Here is a 12862-nt window from a genome sequence, read left to right on the forward strand (position 1 = left end):
TAACCACAAATCTACAGCAGCAAATAGGACAACTTTAAGCACCTGGAGATTGTTCTTTGCTGAAAGAAGGGGAAACAAAAATGCCTTGTCAGGAGTGGAATCTGTCAAAAGCTTGACAAGATTTAAAACCCTTATTTCTGGTCTAAAGCTTTGCCATTATTTTGGGATGGTGCAGAAGAGGTACATCTGTTCCAAAGAAAATGTCACTGCTGCCAAAGGTTCTGCTGGTGCCCTATAAATCTGCCCTGAAACACAACCAAAAAGGCAGGGGAGGGGTGTGATGAGTGAAGGCAGAGCCTGGTCAAAGGTACAGAAACACATCCAGCAGGAAGAAGGAAAACATTCCAAGATGAGCAAACAGAATATGGAAGTCACACATGAGATGAGGAACTCAAGTCTCAAAATGCAGATGGTGGTCCCTCCCAACCACCCTGATGCTGATGTTACCCCTGGGTAGGAATGTGTCCCACTGAGGTCACGTGCAAAACCATTCCTTGCACTTCCAAAAGAAAAAGAAGGACGAGGGGAAGGATGGAAATCAAAAGCCAGGCAGCTGAAGTTCAGGAACTTCCCAAATTCCCTTTCTGCCCTGGGCTAAAGAGAGCAAACCCCCAGGACTCAGTTCTAGAGCAGACAAACTGCTCGTGCAGGACAGACAGACCCTCCCCTTACACTGCAGCTCCTCCAACAGAACATTCCAGTGTGGTGATAACACGATCCAAACACACAGAAACACCACGCATGTTCACCTCCTGTCGTGGAAGAGGTCTGGGATGAACATATGCCCAGGTTATGTAAGTGTCAGTGCATCCCTGGCACTCCTGGACACATCCCCAGGAGATCCCCGTGCTCTGGAACGATTCCCTCCAACCCGGTGCCCCGAGCTGCCGCAGGAAGGAAGGTTTGGATTAAACTCCCGTTCTCTCAGTGCATTTCAGCGTTAACTGTTTCTTTCCTGCTCTCCGTGTGTTTGCAGAGCGTTTCCCACGCCAGGAGCCCCCTCCCTGGAAGCGCCGGCGTTGATGGCTCCTGTGGGATCGGGTCTGTGTTCAGCCGCAGTGGCTGCTCTGCGAATCCCACTTCCCCCGGCACAGATCCCGCCGGAAGATCCAATCCCTCCAGCTCCCGTTCCGCGCCTCCTCCCGCGAGGGCTCGGCCACCACAGCACACCAGCGCTCCCCCCTGTGCCCGGCATCCCTCTCCCGGCTCGGCAGCCTCGGGAATGCTGCGGACACGGCAGGCAGACAGGGGAGGAGGAGTGACGGGAGGAGGAGGCCTCGCCACGCTCCGGCAACCTCCTCATCCCGCAGAGCTGCTGATGCCCCGGGAGCACGGCCAGTCCTGAGCCAAGGGATGAGCCAGCACCGACTGAGGGGGGGCAGAGGCCATGAACACCCCAGTTCTCCCTTGGACAGCACCAGGGAGGGGACAGGCACCTGCTCCGTGCCCAGCACAGGCTGCACTTTGATGTTCATACAGAGGAGGGGAGGTTTGGGAACCCACGCAGGGTTCCCAAACTCATTTTCCATCCATAAAGGAGGGTTTTTCTCCAGCTCTGTCAGCAATGCAGAGCAGAGGGAAAAGCACGAACTACCAGAGTCTCCCCTCTCCTTGCAGGGACACTGCATGGATCTCCTCTCCAGGAAGGCTGCCCAGAGAAGCCGTGGCTGCCCCTGGATCCCTGGAAGTGTCCAAGGCCAGGTTGGACAGGGCTTGGAGCAACCTGGGCTGGTAGAAGGTGTCCCTGCCCATGGCAGGGGGTGAGGCTGAATGATCCTTAATTTCCCTTCCAACCCAGGCCATTCTGTGATTCCTGCATCCCCTCTAAGTTCCTACCCCTCTGCCCATCTTTTCCAGCAGGGAAGTGCAGCGGGAGCACAGTGGCATCACACACAGCCAGGATCCAAGCCAGCTCTTCCTAACATTTGTGCCTGTATCGCTCCTGGGCTGCAGTTCCCCTGACACAGCCCCTTTCTTCCCTGCTCAGTCCTGCGGCTCATGTCCATCCCAAAATGCGGGATGAGCTGTGGAAGCCACACTGCTGACACACAAATCACCAAATCAGCGACAGAGACCGAATAAACGAGAGGAGAAATGTGCTGCTCCTGCTCCTCCTGGGCGGGCAGTGACCCGTGTGGAGCCGCTCGTGCAGCTCGGCCTCCCTGGGATGTGCCAGGAGGGACATCCCGGCCCTGCTGAGGGACAAGAGCAGGGTCTGGCTGTTCCTGCTCCTCCTGGCAGCACCCCCAGCCAGGCCCTGTGGCGGCAGCAGCGCTGCAGTTCAGAGCAGAGCAGGGAAGGACTCGAAGAGAAAGGAGCAAAATCCAATGAACACAAAGAACCCCAAATCTCCCCGCTCTCCAGAGACTGCAGCACATTCCCAGCCAGGCAGCAGCCACTTGGGACACCACTTTGCTGATTTCCTTCCTGAAATGCTGGTTAAGCTTCCAGCTGCTGGGAAGTAGCTTTTTTTTTTTTTGCAAGTAATGCAGCAACTGCAGTTGGGTGAAGAGGGAAAGGGAGGAATTATTTAACTGCTGAAAGAAAAGAGCAGGAATCAGGACTTTTGGGCTGCACTTCATTGAAATACATCAATCCAGCTCCACTGAAAACCAGGTTTGGTTTTATCCCTCAGCTCAGCTCTGGCCCCACATTTCAGATTTAAGGGCATATGTAATTTCTGTTTAGGCCAGAAGATGTTCAGCAAAACCAGCCTGGAAAGCTGTGATGCCTCAGACCTCTCCACTCATCAGCTTTCAGCTAAACAACACTGCGGTGTTTGTATTTATTTACATCCCTGTGGTTGTTACTCTGAGGATACAACCAGGACTGCAAGAGATCAGACCATCAGGAAGAAAGGCAGCTGAGCCTTATGAATATCCAGTTGTTGCTGAGGAATGTAAAACATCCAGTTCTGACGCCAAATAGGTCTCATACATATTTTATAAATTAAATTCTTGCTTATGAAGGAAGGCACAAAATATCTGTGCAAAGTTACAGCACTTTGAATCTTCCCCCTCAGCAGGTACCGCTCGCACAGAGAGAACATGAATAAGAAATCACACGAACTGAAGCTTCCTCCTGCAGACAACAAGTCTATGTGGGAATATGATGGGTTTGGGTGTTACTGGAGAGGTGGATATCCCATCCCTGGAAGTGTCCAAGGCCAGGCTGGACGGGGCTTGGAGCAACCTGGGCTGGTGGAAGGTGTCCCTGCCCGTGGCAGGGGGTGGCACTGGATGGGCTTTAAGGCACCTTCCAACCCAAACCATCCTGTGATTCCAGGAAATTTGATTCTAAGCCAACAAAAAGGCAACATTTGTATGTGCTCTACTCAGAACAGAGCAGTGAAGCTAAAAATTTAACAAGGTTCTTAAAAAGACAAACAGCATCAGCACTAACATGGTGCCCAGTGACAAGTTTCAAGGCCCAAATGAACTTCTTAGTTCCACTCAGCAGAACAACTTCCACGTACCCACCACCACTGCATGGATTTTACAGGAAATATTCCTGTCTGTGGCTCCTTTCCTCCCAGACTCCCACTCACCCTGGATGCTTTACACAGCACAGAGCTGATCTGTTAATGGGAAATATTGCTGCCTGCCTTCCTGGAAGGAACCCACTGCAGGGTGTGACACAGGAGCAATGTACCCCCAACTTACTACCACCCTGCTCCTCAGGGCAGCGAGGGAAAACTCCCAGACAGCTCTAATTAGCACGGGGAAATGTAGGGAGGCAAAGTACAATTAATTTGCCTGGTTTTCCATCTGTCAATATCCCCTTCATTTTCTAATAAGAGGTCGATAACAAGTGCAAAGTTCCAACATTCCTGGTTTCTGGGCCGCAAAAAAAAACATCTTGAGAATATTTTAACTCAAACGAGCACCACAAAGCTGCTCCTCGTACCTCGTCAGAAACTCTGAAAACTGATCTGTTTTGAAGTAACTCTGCCCACTGTTCCTGTTCAGACACTTCAATGCAAGCGTGTCTCAGGGAGTTAATATTGCTTTTAAAGGATCAGACTTCCATGGATCCGGCTGGAGCCAACAGCAAGGGCTGCCTTGGTGGGGCAGGATGAGTTACATTTTCCCTGGATTGGTCATAATCGAGACATCCCTGCCCAAGAGGGATGCTGGGGCTTGTTCCGTGACAACCTGAGGAGATCACCACTAATTGTTCTGGGATGTGGAATTTTATCAGGGTATCTCATGACCTCTCTATCTGAGCAGAGATTCACACCATTTTCCCAGGCAAGAGGGACACGCATTTTTCAGGGAATACACCAATCATGGCAGGAATGGGGCTTAACAATATTGTCAGGAAATCCTGCATGGAAAGGAGAGCTTTGTGAAGCAGCAGCATAAGGGGTAACCATCAGAAACATGATTCTTTTCTTATTGTAAGAGATGAAAGGATGGGATAAAGTTTGAACTAATAGGCCAGAGGTTTCCAGGTTGAGCAGGAAGAGGGAATTGGGAGGATGCCCTGGCCACCCTGTAGCTCATCCCATGAGGGGAAGAGGTGCAAAGGGCTTGTTTCTGGCCATAATGGACATGGCTGCTAAAAAATAAACCCTCCAGCCTCACACACACCACCAGCACCCAGCACAGCTTCTACAGCAACCCATTTTCCAAGGAAACGGGACATTTCTGAGAATGCAATCCCTGTGATTGTCCCAAGGACACACAGCCCACGGGAGGGAGCAGAAAGCACAGAGGAGCTGAGCAGCACCAGAGCTGATTTGCAGGGAAATGTCCCAGCACGGAGAAAAAAAAACTGGGAGAAAATATATTGGGTATAAGCAGAATTCTCTCAAAATAGAAAGGCTTGTGAAGTTTTATATGAAGTGTTAGCAGCTCATTCAAACACACTCTTCACCACTTCAGGACTCAGCAAGATGAGAGGGAGTATTTTTTCCTCATGATTTCTCCCATGTTGCTGTAATAAATCAAGGCACTGCCAGGCTGGGGAAGCTGCACAACCAAATAGCTCCATTTCTGGAACTTATACAGCCTTGGTACTCTGTGACTGTTTAGGAAAACAAAACAAAACAGAAGAGCAGCCCCTTGTCCCCCTCTCCTGGGGTTTTCCTGCTTTTCTGTGTCCTTGTGAAAATGAAAACCCTCCTGAGGGGCAGAGCAGAGCCTGAAGCCCCACTGCTCCTTCAGAGTCCTTTCCTCAAGACACTTCAAACCCTTCCTGACAAGCCCTTAGAGAGAAAGAGAAAAGGCAGATTTACATCCTGCATTGTGGATGCACAAAGTCAGGCTCCACTGGCTGCCTCCAGCTCTCTGTGCTGCTGGAAAAGCTTGGCTGGCTCTGGGGATCTGGGGAACCCTCCAACTCAAAACTCCAGTTTGCCTGATCAGTGGGGCAGACAAAGGTAGGTGGGCACAAGACACAGAACCCCCCCAGTGCCTCCCTTTGTGCTCTGGAAGTCCTCATGGAGTGAGGGAATGGGTGAGGCTGGAGGGGCCCTCCTGAGCCCAATCCCCTAAATACGTACGTGTGTCCATCCGTGTGTGTGTACCTACAAACACAAACCCTGCAGCTGCTCCAGGCAATCTGTGGGGAACCAGCCAAGGTACCACAGAGCCTCAGAGGAAGGGAAGAGGTGAAAGTGAGGAAGAGGAGGCCCAGAGTTATTGGGACACACTGAACTCCCCTGGCTGCCCGTGCTTGGCTCTCTCCTCCAACCCATCCACCCCTCCTTTTCCAAGAGCTGTTCTCTCGTGTGTTTTTCCCAAAGGAGAAATCCCTTTGGATGCCCAGTCACACAAAACCAGCGCTCCATGAACGAACCAGGAAGCCTGGATGGAGCAAGGGAGCTCCAGACCAGCCTTTGCTTCCTTTGATTGCCCCTCAGCCACACTCCCAAACAGCTCCACACAGACTGGCAGGCAGGGAATTCACTCGGCATGCACAGCTCCATGACCTGGGAGGTGTCACGAGTGGAGAGAACTGAGATGTGCCCACCAGCAATGGAACCTCTCCTGAAAGAGGGAAAACGCCTGGAAAAGCCTGTGCCTGCTGCCAGGTTGTTCACTTCCTAACGGGGCTGCACACGGAGCACCTGGACGGGAATGTGTGCTGGGACATGGCAAAACAAGGACTAAAACCAGTTCACTTTTGGCATGAAAATCAGTGACAAAGCACTGTGGAAAAATACAAGGAGAGTTTGCAAGAAAATCCTGACACCACCTGCGATCCCCACGGAACTGAGCACTCAGCCAGCCAAGTGACATCTTGGAATTAATTACCGGATTCCAAATGACCAGGAACAGTTGTCAGCCTTGGCCTGTTTGTAACGTAATCTGCATTTCTGCTGATTTTTAAACCCAGGCTCTACTATCTCTGTAAATGCACCCTCAAAGGGAAAACATCCAACAGCTCAGGAGCTCCCAAGCAGGACGTGTTTTAGGGAGATAGGGAAGCAAGCCATGACAGCAACAAATCCTAGGTTAAGCTTCTCCCCTTGTTATTTATTATTCCTCTGATGTGCTCCTTCGCCACCAAGGGCCACATTCCCCCCTCCAGTGCCCTTGAGCCCAGGGAGAGCTGCTCATGCCCCCCAGCAGCAGCATTCCCTGGAGCACTGGGCAGTTTTGGGAGCAATGTGCAGCCCAGGAGCAGCACAGCTGGGGCAAGGCCTTGTGGTTTTGGCTGCACTCCACGGTCCGTCAGGATTCCCCAGGAGGGATCCAAAGCAGGATAAAGCCATAGTGGATCCCACACCTCAATCCTTGCCATGAACACACCACCCCAGCAGGTGAGCTCTGACCTGCAGCTGGAATTGCAAACACAGTCACCTATTCCTCATTTTGTCTCCTGAAGCTTTTCTCTTTCTTTTTTTTTTTTTTATTTCAGTGTATTTTTGGTATCAAAAAGCACCTCTATGGAAACAGCAAGCAGCAATTTATAAAAGTGATTTATGATCCGTACTGAAAGTTTTATTTGACTGCTAGACTATCAAATCATGTTACATTTAACTAATAAGATCTGAGTCAGATCAGAAAACCATTTTCACATGAGCACAAAACATGGCAAGGACAGTTAATGGTGTAGTAGTAGGATTTCAGAAATTTTAGTGGGAAAACGTGAGCAAAAACACCCCAAAGAAGCCAACTGTCCAACCTGTCAGGCAGCTCTTTCTGCACAAGACAAATGTCAGGCAGCTGATGATTCATTAGTCAAGGCAGCCTATTAAGGACTAATGGAAATGCAAACAGATTTGAAACTGTCACAAACACACACACACTCTGCCCATGCAACAGCCAAACCTCCCTGACAGATTCAGAAGACACAACAGGCAGAGGATAATCCCTTTGTACCAAAAAATATTGATTATTTTCCCAGTCGAGGCAGACTTTAGCACACGTCTGAAACTAAAAATCCTCCACAAACAAACAGCAAGGAGATAAGTGGTTAGGCCAGTGATCCTGCATGACTGGGTGCTGACATTCCTCATCCTTTTTTGGATTAGAAAACTGAACTAATTGAAACAGAGAAACAAAGAATAGGTATCCTGGAAGACAAGCTGGGTGCCTCCAACAACACTGCAAACACTGTTCTCCCAGTTTTACACATCCAGTTCCTGGCTGGGAGGGTGGGGAGGCCCTGGCACAGGTTGCCCAGAGAAGCTGTGGCTGCCCCTGGATCCCTGGACGTGTCCAAGGCCAGGTTGGACGGGGCTTGGAGCAACCTGGAAGGTGTCCCAGCCTGCCAAATCCATCAAGCCACGTGAGATGACCTTCAGATCTCGACTGTCAACCTTCAATCTTCAGCTTGAACACCTCAGCAGAGACCTGATGCACCCAATAACCACTGAAACCCTCCCAACCCCATGGAAGTCCCAGCTTTTATTTGACTAAAGGCACAAGATGGAAAACGCTTCTAAACACACATTTTGATTATTTGTTACTCAACCTACAACAACTGAGAGGATGAAGAGAGCAAGCAAAGCCCACCTTTCCTTCTCCTTTAGCCATCAGAGAGGCACCAGACAGAAATCCAACTGATATTTGAGTATGAACTTCCCTACCAAGGTTTGTTTTTCTATAATCACGTTTTTCTGCTTGAGCAGCACGTGGAGATCTTCCTGTCTCAGCTGCCATGGGAAAAGTGTACACTGGCAGCAGCAGCAGTGAGTGATGAGAGAAGTAATGCCACCAAGCAGGAGGAAGGCAGGGGAGTACAGTGTCCTCACAACACTGACCATCCGTGTGCTCAATGAAATGTGTTTTCCCACTTATTCCCATGGCCTCTTTCCTAAAAATTCTCAGCAATCTCTCAAGGATTTTATGGAATAACTGGAGATAAACCCTAGAATGCAGCAGCACACACAGTCCTGCCCACAGCCCTTCTTGTGTCAGACTGAACATCAGCTACCAGGGTCAGTCTCACTGGTGTTTGGCTCCCATAAACACCAAAGCACTTTCAGGATCTAAAACATTTTTGTGGGCATGAACCCCACCAAAAGTGTTCCTCTGACTCTTGGTGACAGAGCCTGAACTTGCACAGTACCTCTGACTGCAGGACATTGTGGCTGGTGCAGCAGGACAGACAAGTCCTGCTTCCCTGTGAAGGGGAAGGAGCAGCAGGAGGGAGGCTGTGGATGCAGGGGTGGGAATTGCCCGAGGGAAGGCAGGCAGGGTTACGTGCAGGTCAAACAGCTGAAAGGAGCCTAGAAAGGAAGATGGCTCGGGAGAAGGAGACTGGACAAAAAGCAGACAGGGAAAAGCGGTTACTGAAGAAATTACTACAACAGGGACGCACGGGGCAAGCAAAGCCACCTTCCCATCTCCTTTAGGGATCAGAGGCCACATGGAAATCCAGTCAGGATCTAAATACGAACAAAAACAGGGGGAAGGTGAAGGCACAAACGAAATTCCATCTCAGATGCCCTGGACCCGAGGAGGAAGAGGCTGCCCTGGCATTGCCAAGCAGGCAGGCACGAGGAGCTGTCACCAGCTCTGCCAGAGCACTGACACTGCACAGCACCCTCCCTCCCCTGGCACCTTCCCCGCTTCCCTGCCCTCTCTAATCCCATGCCAGCCCCTCCCTGCTCCTCACAGAACCCAGCTGAACTTCCCTATCCACAGGCAGCTGTTCCCCCCACCAGATAACCCTTCCAAGAGCCCAGATAAAGCCCCTCCTGTGCTGACAGGCCCTAAACTCACCCCTGGGAGGGGAGGGAGGATGTTCTGTGTGCTCAGCTGTGGCTCTCAGGGGATAAAAACGAGCAAACAACCTAAAAGGGCCTGTTCTGCAGGTGTAAAGCACACTGACCACAGGCAGGTGTCATTCCCATCATTTCCAGGGGCTGGGAAGGGCTCTGCTTGTTGCCAACTCTTGAAGGTAATTTTTTAATGAAACGCTGCTTTAATGGAAATGGAATTTCACAGGAAAAAAAAGTGATTTCTTATGGGAAGGTGTCACTGAAGTTTTACTCTGACAAATGTGGAGTCTTTCCTGAAACCAAAGAGCACTGGGAAACTCTGGATTGGCCTATGGAGCAGCACTGAGATCCCTCCCCACCTCAGACACAAAACAATGAGTTCACCACTGTGAAAATAAAACAAAATATTGCATTATTTGCTTCCCCAGTGGACCTCACTGTCTTAAGCCCCTGTGCCAATGGGGCTTTATGTCCTATTCTCTCCCTACCAAGAACATGAAATACTTCCCTACACGGCAAAGCAGCTTTAATTCCCAAAGGGGTGACCCTGTCAGAACTACCCAAAGCACTACAAACAGCCCCCAAAATCACAGGGCAGGGCAACAAACAGGCAAAATATCTTCCCTGGGAAGATGTTTCTCCCTGTGGCCACACAATTCCATCTTCCTTCCTGTGCTCCTGACAAGGATACTCGTGCCTGCAGAAGTTGTTTGCTCCCATATCCCTGCACCTCTTTTCCTAAACGTGGGAACTACTTTTTGTCTCCAGTCACTGGCAGCTTTTCTCAGCTTCGACAGTGTAATTTTCCTCCTCCAAAAAGCCTCACGGTAACTAGTGCATCATCTACCTCACATTAATCATCACAGCTGGTGATGGGCTGTAATGCCATGCACACACTCGTTGCTTTATAGGTAGGCAGTAAAAATTGTGGTTTTGCACGGTTTATATCCATGCACACACACAAACACACTACAACAACAGCTGCTAGGACAAAAATCACTGATGGATCTGTTCACTGGTCAAAAATGGGAGGGTTTAAACGTAAAAAGTGCTGCTGCTTTTAACAGGAAAATCCCACCTGCACGCTTCTGCTGGTGTTCTCTGAGCAGTTCGTCTGTGTATTATCTACCAGGAGAAACGAGGGATCAATTTTACAGCCCCTTTTCCAGAAGTGACTTCTCCCTTGAACGCCGGTTAAAACACTGCACGGGCTGGCTGGGCTTTGTGAGGGCAAATGCCCACTTTAGGCAGAGCTCCCGCACTAATGACTCATGTGGCCGAGGTTTATTCCGTGCTGGAAGCACCGCAATTAGCACGAGCCCTCCCATCACGGCTCCCGGCGCTCCAGGGCAGGAAAGAGCACGCACAGGATCCAAGCTCGGGCTCCTCCAGCTGCACGACAGCCGGGATAAGCCTTCCAGGTCCTAGAGCAGAACAATAGGGAGGCCTTTCCTTTCATCTCTGCACGCTCACAGTTATCTGCTCGTGCCCGCAGGGAACCACAATTCTCCCCCGATTTGTTTTGCACTGAATTAATTCCACCGCGGCGGCGGCTCTCCGCGGCTGGAGAGTCACCCTCGTGTGAGCCATCCCCTACCTGTCTGCCGGGAGACTGTCCCAGCAGGCATTCCCAATCCTCGAGTCAGGAACCAAAATAACAAGGGACAACGGTTTAAGTGGTGCGGGAGGATAAAGCAAACAAACACTCGGGGAATTTTAACTGCTTTGTGCCCGAGCCTTCGGGGTTTATGGCCTCTGGTTTCTCCGTGTGACTACGAGATCCAGATTGCTTTTAGGGTTTGGGTGGTTTGGGTTTTTTTGTTTGTTTATGAGAATAAAATTTTCACACACGTTCCCATGATTCTGGAAAATAGGCTTATCCAAAACCATTCTCAATTAATGAGTAAAATTACCCAGCATTATCATGAACCACTGAGGAGAATATTAGGGAACCTGGAAATGACTCCTTCATCCCCACCCCTCCAGGTGGACAGCCAAAGACCTGGTTCCTCTCTCCTATCCCACGATCCCACCAGCACGAATCCTAACGCAGATGTTTGTGTGCAGGTCAGTCTCTGCTGCCATTAAAACTGCTTTTCCCAAACAATGCTCTTGGAAGAGCTCAGCGGGGCTTTCGTGAAATTTAAACTAAACCACAGGAAGTTCCACCTCAACCTGAAGAAGAACTTCATTCCACGAGGGTGGCAGAGCTCTGGAACAGCTGCCCAGGGAAGGTGTGGAGTCTCCCTCTCTGGAGTCATCCCAAACCCACCCGGGGTTCCTGTGTCACCTGCTCCAGGTGACCCTGCCTTGAGGGGGGTTGGACTGGATGATCTCCAGAGGTCCCTTCCAATCCCCTGGGATTCTGTGAATACATGGAATTGAGCACCTCAGAAGCACCTTTAAATCCCACCACAAATGTATCAGCGTTCTCCAATGAACTTTAACAGGTAACACATTTCTTCCACACCAACCCCTATCCAGCAACTCCTTTTTCTTAGCCCTACCACTGCACTTCTAAATAGCCTTCTTAAGAACACATTTATACTCTGCTGAAAGACATTATACCAGCACCAGACACATTCAGGATTGAGAACAGTTCCCAGGAATTCACGCTTCGCCTGGTTTACAGAAACATCCAGCTGGATCCCAAAACACATCCCTAAAGGAACCAACACACTCATATGCACTTGGCATGGCAGCTTGGGAGCAGCGGCAGCGAGAGAAAACACAAAGCACAAATTAACATGACATGCCAAAAGGGCAGGAACTCCTGAATTGACCCGAAGAATTTTTCCCATCCCTGGGAGTGCCCAAGGCCAGGCTGGACAGGGCAGGGAGCAGCCTGGTGTGGTGGAAGGTGTCCCTGCCCGCGGAACGAGACCGGCTTTAAGGTCCCTTCCAAGCCAAACCATTCTGGAATGCTAAGAAACACAGTTCTGAAATATTCCAGGCACACAGTTCTGAGGGATTCGGAGGCACAGGTTTTTCTCTCGACATGGTGCATTGCGTTCATTTCAGCGTTGTCGCTCCTCTCCCCCTGAAATAAAGGGACGCTAAAACAAGTTGCCGCTACGTGAGGCAACACGTAGAGGGGCTGCACTTCCACACCTGCACCGACACAGGCAGGGAAAAAAATCCCCATCCAAAGGGACACGGGACCCGCCGGCTCTCCTGGGGACACCACATCATCCCCCCCGTGCGTCTGCACTGACGTACCCAATATTTTTTGTTGTTATCTATGTGTTTTACAAGCTGGCCACAACGCCTTATGTAACAGATGCCTGTTTAATATGGCCCGGCGTGTCCATGGCCGCGGCGATCCCGGCGGGACACGGACACCCACCCGGACCCCCGCGGGGAACGATCCTGTTCGGGGCGTCTGACACGGCACCGGGGGGGCTGCGCTGCCACAGACCCGTTCGGTGAGGGGGCATCATTCCCTAGGGGACCACACCGGCCTGTCCCGGTACCTCTGGGGCGGCGCAGTGTCACCCCACAGCGCCTCACCCCCGCCACACGCACCCAGCCTGCGGGGGTCCCCGTGCGCGCCCCCCGCCCCGGCACTCACCGCCTCCGAGTCCTCAAACCCATGCAGGTACAAGTTGTCGTACATGGAGGAGCGCGGCGGGCGGAGCGGGGCCGGAGGGGCCGGGGGAGCGCGGCGGCGGAGCGCGGCGAGGC

General features: G+C 51.1%; 1 protein-coding gene across 7 annotated transcripts in view; it reads right to left on the reverse strand.

The window, feature by feature from the left end:
* Nucleotides 1–12862, reverse strand: part of CACNB4 (calcium voltage-gated channel auxiliary subunit beta 4) — a 74278-nt gene that overhangs the window by 33630 nt on the left and 27786 nt on the right. The window contains exon 1 of one of the 7 annotated variants that reach the window (XM_017823755.1): nt 12750–12835. The exons of the other annotated variants lie outside the window; for them this stretch is intronic. Within the exon in view, the coding sequence (XP_017679244.1) occupies nt 12750–12794 (45 nt within the window). The 5' untranslated portion in view covers nt 12795–12835. Of the gene's footprint in view, nt 1–12749; nt 12836–12862 lie in introns of those variants that run through there. 7 annotated transcript variants of the gene reach the window in all.

Source organism: Lepidothrix coronata, unplaced genomic scaffold (assembly GCF_001604755.1).
Source record: "Lepidothrix coronata isolate B3197 unplaced genomic scaffold, Lepidothrix_coronata-1.0 Scaffold105, whole genome shotgun sequence".
Classification (NCBI taxonomy): domain Eukaryota; kingdom Metazoa; phylum Chordata; class Aves; order Passeriformes; family Pipridae; genus Lepidothrix; species Lepidothrix coronata.